The sequence below is a fragment of the Macrosteles quadrilineatus genome, unplaced genomic scaffold, assembly GCF_028750875.1.
Source record: "Macrosteles quadrilineatus isolate MER2022 unplaced genomic scaffold, UCM_ALF_1.0 Scaffold_4__1_contigs__length_99947679, whole genome shotgun sequence".
Taxonomy (NCBI): Eukaryota; Metazoa; Arthropoda; class Insecta; order Hemiptera; family Cicadellidae; genus Macrosteles; species Macrosteles quadrilineatus.
The window spans coordinates 58,803,499-58,812,550 of NW_026542597.1; the positions used below are offsets into that span (position 1 = coordinate 58,803,499).

General features: G+C 34.0%; 1 protein-coding gene across 1 annotated transcript; it reads left to right on the top strand.

The window, feature by feature from the left end:
* Window positions 1-3,744: 3,744 nt before the first annotated feature.
* LOC128992271 (bursicon-like) lies at window positions 3,745-8,466 on the top strand. Its single transcript, XM_054415761.1, has 4 exons — window positions 3,745-3,878; window positions 4,735-4,910; window positions 7,776-7,901; window positions 8,257-8,466. The coding sequence occupies exons 1-4, from the start codon at window positions 3,848-3,850 to the stop codon at window positions 8,389-8,391; spliced, it is 468 nt and encodes a 155-aa protein (XP_054271736.1). The 5' UTR covers window positions 3,745-3,847; the 3' UTR covers window positions 8,392-8,466.
* Window positions 8,467-9,052: the final 586 nt, after the last annotated feature.

A 9,052-nucleotide genomic window follows, 5' to 3' on the forward strand; every position in this document is an offset into this window, starting at 1 on the left:
CCCATAGCACAACACATGCAAACCGTGGGCCTGTACGTAGTAAACAACAAAACGTTCTCTAGATGTACCGGATGAAACAGACTTAAAAATGTCTAATCTGCGACAAAGATCCTTAAATATGTACCGGTATCATTAAACTAATATGCCATCTTTAAAATATTATAATGTGTTGGATATTTGTTCCATAAAAATGTATCATAGCAAGGTATTTTGATTTGGAAAATAATTCATACAATATTTTATTTATTTATAAACCGTGATTATTTGGTAAATTTTAAGCATTTATTTAAAATCTATTTTGAAATATCGTTGACCAAGAGTTTTACAAATACCTATATTCAAACTGAGATGTTTAATATTAATCTATAAGTATAAAAGAGGTCTTGTATAAATTACTATAAACTAGCAGATCTGATTATTCAACCAATTTGAGAGCCATTATAAGAACTAATAAACCTGCAAATACAATATTTTATTAGTTTACAGTGTACATCATTCAATGCATTGCTTATTTTGTCTCTGAAAGTGTTATTGTGGTAACTCAGCAGGTTTCTCTTCAGGGAGCCAACATAACAGACATAACTACTTAGCTCCACACTCTGATCTCTTTACATTCTTGTTTATCAAAATTTAACTCAATAAGAAGCTTCAAACTCAAACTCAGTCCTGCAGCAAGTTTGTGCACAATAAATGTTTTCATTTATGAGCATTGTATTCTTGTAATACCATAATACTGAACTACAGTACAGAAAACTATACCGGTATGGACCTACTCGACTACTTTCCCGTTTCCCCAACAAGACATTCCACTATTTTAGTCACCTTCACACCATTTTAACAATAATACTGGTGATTTGGTTTTATAATTTTACTATCATTTTTTCTCATTCAATTGATTTTTATCTATCTATACTTATTTAATACGCAAGCAGGTTTTTTTATACAATTACTCCTCCGAAACTACTGAACCGATTGACATGTTTTTGGTGTCATTGGAAAGAGCGTAACGTGAAATTGTGCAGGAAACTTTCTTTTTAGGGAAATCTTTAGAGAGTGAGGCCAGGGCCCTTTTAAAGTTTCTTATTTATCCATAAGATTAACATGGGAAACAAAAATTGTTATGAAACTCCAGCTGTTGTCAGAAATTAAAAGTGAGGAGAATAACACATGTTAATTGTAAACAGTCAATAAGTTTGCTAATTTAACAGTTTGCTACAAACATTTACTGACTTGGTTTAAATGAAATACTAGCTGAACCCGGCAGACGTTGTCTTGCCTTTGACTATTTATAATCCCGCGGGCTTTGCCTCATTTAACTTCTTAATTTTCAAGATGATCTCGTTCGCATGGCTCAATCACGTCCTGGTTGAAGTTCGTTCGCTACGCTCACTCACCTTTAGGTTGGAGCTCGTTCGCTACGCTCACTCACCTTTAGGTTGGAGCTCGTTCGCTGCGCTCACTTGCTTTCAGGTTAGCTCGTTCGCTACGCTAACTCACCTCCAGGTTGAAGTTCGTTCGCTACGCTCACTCACCTTTTGGTTGCAAATTAGCTGTTGTCATAAATGTAAAAGAAGTAATAGTGCTGCACCCTGTTGGTAATCCTTGTAACTTTAATGCTATTTAACATCATAGAACAGAACCAACTTGTTTAATTGAAACAGCTGTTAAGATTCATTAATTCCATTTCTCATAAGGTTAACATGGGAAACTCCAGAGCCACTGGGGCGGAGCCGATTGGACGGATCACGAAATTGATGGTGTATAAACCTATTCCATGACATTCTACACATATGTACCAAGTTTCGTGGCAATCGGTTCAGCGGTGTCTGAGTTTATCACTGCCAAACAAACAAACAAACAAACAAATATATATACAAACATCCTCTTTTATACTTATAGATTTACTATTTGAATTTGGTTTAGCGTAAATATTACAATGGAAAAAAGCGAGAGAGCCTGGATAAATTGATAGACTAAAAAGAAAACTGAATTAACACTGTGCTGTATTTCTTAGTAATCATTGAAAGAGCCGATTTGCAAACTATGGAAACATAGGAAAGTCATAGAACACCACCAAGGAGAAGAAAGAGAAAAAATGTGTTTTTTTAGAATGTATAATCGTTATTATGGACAACCTAATGCGGCTATGAATAAGTCTATTTGTTGAAAACACTAAAAACAAGATCAGCTTATGAAAAATTATAAGGTATTTACAAGAAATATTGATCATATCGATCTGTTATGTACATCGTACATCTTCAGTATTTCCATAATCTTTAATCAAATCTTTTAGTCATAAGAAATTATGACTGTTATTCGTTTTAAAATAGCGCCTGTAATTCTTAACAATTGCTCAAATTCGAGCAACAGGGACACTAGTTATAGTCAAAGACACAAGTATGAAACTAAAGAGATAATAAGAAGGTCGTAGTACTCTTGTCCTAATGTCTATAAAATAAAATAATACTGTACTATCAATTAATCATTTATAAAATAGACAGTGGCGGCAATTGACCTTTAGCAGTAGAGGAGCAAAAACTACACAGAAGTTATTGGGTTTATGAATAAACATTACATTAATTAATGTACACCTCCCTAAAAGTGGGGAGGGCGAGTCTCCCTCTTATGACCCCCAATGCCAAATACTGTAAATATAACACCCCTTTCTTTTATAAGTAAAACACACTTTTTTATATTTACCTTGCATTTTAGGATTGAGATATTGAAAATCGTTCGATAAATTGGTATTTTATACAAAAAACCGACAATGATTTAGTTTCTAGCTTTCTCACATGGACACTCGAAGCTGCCCAACACAACCAACTACGTTTTACCAAGACCAAAACTTAACAAATCTACTTTTCCAATTACATTTTGGCGTTGCCTCTGAATCACTCTGATTATTAAAATAAATAGGTTAAATTACCGTGTGTATCACCAAGTGATTTGTTTCAAGTACCGTAGCTAAACTACCGTGGTTTTGAAGACGTCAATGGCAAATTTCAAGTTTACATGTAATTATTTATATTAATTTCCAAGGTTGCTTGTGCTTAATGACTATACAAACTTGAACATGTATCCATCAAGGGCAGTGGCATGCTCAAGATTTTGCCCTGGGGGGGGGGGGGGGTTCAGGCAGTAGACTAGGGCTTTTCCGGGGGGCATAGGGTGTGAGGGTTCTCCCCCCAGGAACATTTGGAAAAATATGTGTTCAATATTGCTGGTTTAGGGTATCTAAAAGCGCTAAATATCATATCTTTTTATCTTGGGGATTTAATATTAAAATATTTGTGGCCCTGGGGGGGGGGGTCCGGTCTCGCTTGTTCCTCTATGCACGCCTTTGATCAAGGGCTTCAAAACCATGGTAGTTTATCTAATTGAAACGAATCAATGGTAATATAACCTATATTTTTTTGTTTTCCAACCAATTTAATTAATAAAAGAGTAAAAAAAACTTTATTAAAAATACCGTGTTCTTTTTATATTGAGAACCCCATGATTTGTTAAAACTAAGAACGGAACTTTAAAAGATGAAGATAAATAATATCTGTTTTATATTGTTATTTATTTTATAAATTTAAGTTGTTAAAATATTACTGTAAATAGGATACATTGAAATAAAGGGGTTTAAATGTGGAGAATGTTTTGAATGGAGAGAGTGGGAGGTATGTGGGTGGAAAACCCATGAGGCTGAAAGTATATAAGTCACTTCAGACCTGATTTGTCCCCACTCCGTGTCTGTCTTTCATTTCATTTAAACCATGTTTTTTATGTTTTCAAGTCTGATTCCAGAAACAGTATTATGATTTGCTAGTAATTTCCTCCATACATAGTTTTATTTACAGCAATGGGGCTAATTCACACAGTTACTGACACAGGTTAGTTCAAAAGCTAATCTTAAGGAAAATGTGTGATTTTTTTGTTCGAAACCATTATATACTTTGTATTAAAATCTATAGTTTAAAATATACTAATTATAAATGTTTACTGCACTCATCTCATTTGCCAGTTAATTAAGTTACCTAAATTAAAATTAAAATTATTATGTTGAGTATTTTATTTGATATTGTTGAACTAGATTATTAATGCTGATTAGTAAATCTTTCCTCTACTGATATTATATGGAGGTGGCCAATGTCTCCCTGGCCAATGTTATCCTTATAATAAGTAAAACAACATTATCAGTGAAAAAATCAATTTAATTAAGTTATCAGTGATACCAATGATACCATTCATATTATAATTGCTATTTCAATTAATTGTGCAAACACAAAATACAAAAATAAATGAGAAATCATTTATATGGCAAACATCAAAATTAATCAGTCTTATAGCTGTTATAATTCTTCAATATTTGAAGTGTAAATTTGTTTCTGTGTCATTGGCAACCTTATTTTTTAAGGCAGTTGTATTTATTTTTATAAATAAATTCTTTTCTCTCAATTTAAAAATATTTTTAGGATGCTTGATAATTTTTTATGGATTCAGCAACTTCAACCCTCATTTTCCTGCTTATGGCTTCACAAAAACACTCCCAACTTTTTGAGCATTTTCTAAATAAGAGGCTATGTAATCATATACACTATAAGTCTGGGTAGCCAATTGGTTGTAGTGTTGCCTTCAAATCTTAAAGTTAGTTCAATCTCAAGCAGAATTGATGGACTCAGATGTCATTTAGCATTGGGTTTTCAACAACTAAGAGTACAGTGTAGCAAGGTTTGTGCTTGTTTGCAGTGTTGGTAGCCCTGCTGTGGGTGTGTGTGTTGGCGGGTGACTCACCCAAGCAGTCCCCTGTCTCGTCAGAGGACTGCCAGGTGACTCCAGTGATACATGTACTGCAGTACCCCGGCTGTGTGCCCAAGCCCATCCCCTCCTTCGCCTGCACAGGTCGCTGCAGCAGCTACCTTCAGGTGAGCTACAGTAGAACACCATTTATACAAACTCAAACTATCGGAATCGCCTGCTATCCAAATCCCTTACGGAAAGAATTTAAAATACCCCCGCTGCCGCTAACCTGTCGACTAAGTGAATTGCCATTTGTCTAAATTAAAAACAAATCATCTTGGTTCTAAATAATAAACTGTCATTCCATACTCTAGTACATTTTTTAAGTACCGTAGTATAATTTGACAGTTTATTTAAAAGTCCGCTGTCTGAACAGTACTGCTCGTAACGTAATAAAACAAGTTATAGGACCGGAAGTGCTCCTGTTGAGCTTAAAATGTGTTTGACAAAGGATAATTTTGTTTGTATAATCATATGTTTTGATAGATTAGAAATTGACGATTTTTACTAAGCTCAGCTGTACAGAAATGAGCCAGTTATTTTTTTAAACAGAGCTAAAAAAAATTTGGTTTGACTAAAAAGTTTTTTATATTTGTTATTTGAATACAAAAATTACTTAGGCAGCTACTGTACAACTCTATATTATTATAATAGATGTTTTAAGCTATTTTAACAGGGTTTTTAATTTTAAATTCTAGATAAATTCATGTTGCAAAGGTAAACTGGTATTTTATAAATTCTCGGCTAGGTTTCTTTCAAAATATTTTTTATATCCCGGATTATTCCCCACTGGTGCAAATATTGCCTCCAAGATACAATTAAAAATAAATATTATCTAATTTAATGCCAATTTTGTTGTACATAAAAATTGTCAACTTCATTCTTACAAACTATAGCATAACTATTTTATATGCCATTAATATCTTTAAAATTGTAAATGACTCAAGTAAAATATTTACCTTTAGCTTATTTTTGCTGTGTTCACTTCCATTGGGAAAAGATCCCCACTTAATAGAGCACAAGTAACAAGCCATTTATGCTACAGAATAAGGTATTACACAGTAGATGTTTTTAGTGAAATGAGTACAACTGAGGATCGGAAGTCACTGGTTGGCCCAAGCAAAAGCTGCAGCTATTGCATCATCCTAGCATCAGCTGGTTTGCAAACTCAATATTAATATTTTTTTATTCAATTTTTAGATAGGCCTACATTTTATATTGTAAAATTTAAAATTGTTAATTTATGCTCATATGAAAGTATACCTCACTGCGCTATTTTAACTTTAAATGTGATTATTTGCATCGATATAAGTATTTAATTATTAATTATTTAGGTTTAAGCGATAATAATAATTGTAACTAAAAAAGTAATACCACAGTTATGAGTTGTTATTATGGAATATAATTGGTAACAGTCAAAGGTAACGTACTTGTAAATTATAACACCAACTGGGTTTTGAATAATAAATGTTAGAAGTTTGTCAAACAATCTTTTGAATGATTTATGATTTTTCAATTTTCATTATGACACTGTTTTTGATAGCTTTTACTAACTAGTCAATTCTTTTCAACATAGTCGAGTGACAAATTTGCATGGATCAATATAATAAACATATACAGATTAAAATTTCTTTATTAGACAATAGACAAATTCTTAATTGAAATATTACTAGAGCACATTCATGTGTCAGATACAATTACAATTAATTATTAATTAGATTACAATAGTTTTTTTTACCATGGTTCATTAACACGTTCAGTGCTAATTACGATTATTGCGACCCTAAAATTCAAAAATATTATAATGTGATAACTAACTTAAAAGGATGTCAGGGTATCAAAAATGATAAATCTACATGTCTCAGTGTCGATTTTGGCTGAAATTGATGACGTCACTTCTGGGGCGGGAATTCCTGTCCTTAGGTACTGATGCCGGTCCTCGTCCAACCCCTAACTATTTTTCAGCCCCATACGCTCACAGTCACACAGGAAATAGATTTTTATATTCAATAGTTCTTATAACATCAATATTTGTATACAAAATATATTTACAACCCCCCACTGCCATTATGTAAAGTCTTTTAGTGTTAAAAAATTTCAATACGGTAACAAAAATGTTTTCAAAATTTTTTTAATATGTAAAAAAATATATTTTGTATGGAAATAATAAAAACTATAACCAAATCATTAATATTACAAAATAGTACTAAGCCAACACCTTGCACAATATAGTTGACACAAAGACGAAGCACCGAAAATGATCAGAATGGCCGACACAGAAACAAAGCGGACCAAAAGTTGAAGCAACACTTGCACAAAACGCGGCAATCAAACACAACGTTCCCTGTGTGTCGCTAAGATCACATTGAAGCAAGTTTGTTGGCATTGGATAAGGACAACATTTCCCACCCCCCCACCAGTGGTGCCGGTACCGCAGGGTGAGAATTCCTGCCCCTCGCACTGCTGAACGTACAATACAATAATAAGATTTTTACTGTAGCTTATAAGATCAATGTTGACCATCCCCCTGAGATGGTAGTGTATCACTGAATAATGGGTTGACATTATTTTAATGTCCAGACCCTGTGTACCAAGTTTTGAAGCTTTTTTTTGTTACTTTTTGAAACATTTAATCCTCCCGGGACTATTTTACTACCGGTACCCTGTAGAAAAATGTAATTAAAATAACTCACTTCATTTCTAACTAGTTACTTTTAGGTATATTATATAACTTCACTGGTCTAGTGGAGCGGGAAAAGGTTGATAGGTAAAGATCTACCCACCTTCACCAAAGAAGTCTTTGCCTTTTCCAAAGAACCTATATTGATAGATGACCCGTATTTATTCTACGACAATGGAGAGTGTCACCACACTGGAAAATTTACAACTTGTAGGGGCAACATCAATCACTTGTATGTTTTTATATGGAACTTGTAGGTGCAAAACTGATGGATTCAACTCTAATCCGCATTTCTCTTGTTGTTGCAAAGGTGAGCGGATCGAAAATCTGGCAGATGGAGAGATCCTGCATGTGCTGCCAGGAGAGCGGGGAGAGGGAGGCCAGTGTGTCCCTTTTCTGTCCCAAGGCTAAAGCAGGGGAGAGGAAATTTAGGAAGGTAAGTGAAACCCCATATTTGGCGTCCTTTCCTCATGTCACGTGGATTTTGTAACTATCTTTTCAAAATAGTTGTGTAGTCTCGACTTTCCAGGTTACTGTTTTAAAGATTAAAATGGTTGAAATACCTGAGAAGTCTAAATCAATCACTTCATTTGAGAGTCCTCAATAATGGTTTAGTTGGTGTTTTACATAAATCATTAATTTGCATGAACGTACTCTGCCAATGGCTCAATTAATTTGGACAATCTTAACATGGAGATGGAATGTCTAGGCTAAAAGCTAATCCATTATCTAAGATAAAAGCAAAAAATGTTATACCATAGTGCTGTGGTTGAAACCAGCTGTTTTAATAGGTGATCACAAAAGCCCCGCTGGAGTGTATGTGTCGCCCATGCACGGGAGTGGAGGAGAGCGCTGTCGTGCCGCAGGAGATCGCTGGCTACGCAGACGAAGGTCCTCTCAACGCACACTTCCAGAAGTCCCAGTAAACCACTGTCTTGGTGACCCCTACAACTCATGACTTGTAAAATATTCAGCGATTTTGTTGGCTTCTTCTAATAAAGTGCTAGTTTTTCAATGATGATTCATTACCTTAAATCAAAGTTTAGGTTTAATTGTAAAAATGTGTTTAAACAGATATAATACAATTTGTATAAATGTGTATTTCACAGATAAGGTTGAGTTGAGATGATGCACCTGTTCAGGTCTGAGAAAAATCAGTGTCTTTTTGATGGTTTAAAACTGGACCCAACTGTTCTTGACCATTGGTCATGGCTTGCTGGTCTTAGACATAAAGGTACCTAGACAAGACATCTTACTCAATGATAATGACAAAATATTCAGGAGGTTTTTGCAGTAATTTATTGCAATAGATAATTCTAGATTTCAATAAGACAACTAAAACCGTGAATACCATAAACAACTCACCCAAAAATGTTGTACATTATCCGATTTGTGACCTAACATATTATGCAAAATTGTTGTTCAATCATCCTAAAATTCTGTTCTGTACTCTATCAACATATTTAATTTTGTTTCAATCAGAAGGTCCAAATGTGCCCAAAGTTAGGTACCGGACAAAAGAAGTCATACAAATCTATAGATTTCAACGCAGGGGAAGAATTTATCTTTCTTGCTTTGCAAAACAAT

Coding starts and splice junctions, on each gene's coding strand:
- LOC128992271 (XM_054415761.1), top strand. CDS start 3,848: ATGGGGCTAATTCACACAGTTACTGACACAG. Junction 4,911..7,775: donor GCTGCAGCAGCTACCTTCAG/GTGAGCTACAGT, acceptor GTTGTTGCAAAG/GTGAGCGGATCGAAAATCTG. Junction 7,902..8,256: donor GGGAGAGGAAATTTAGGAAG/GTAAGTGAAACC, acceptor CTGTTTTAATAG/GTGATCACAAAAGCCCCGCT.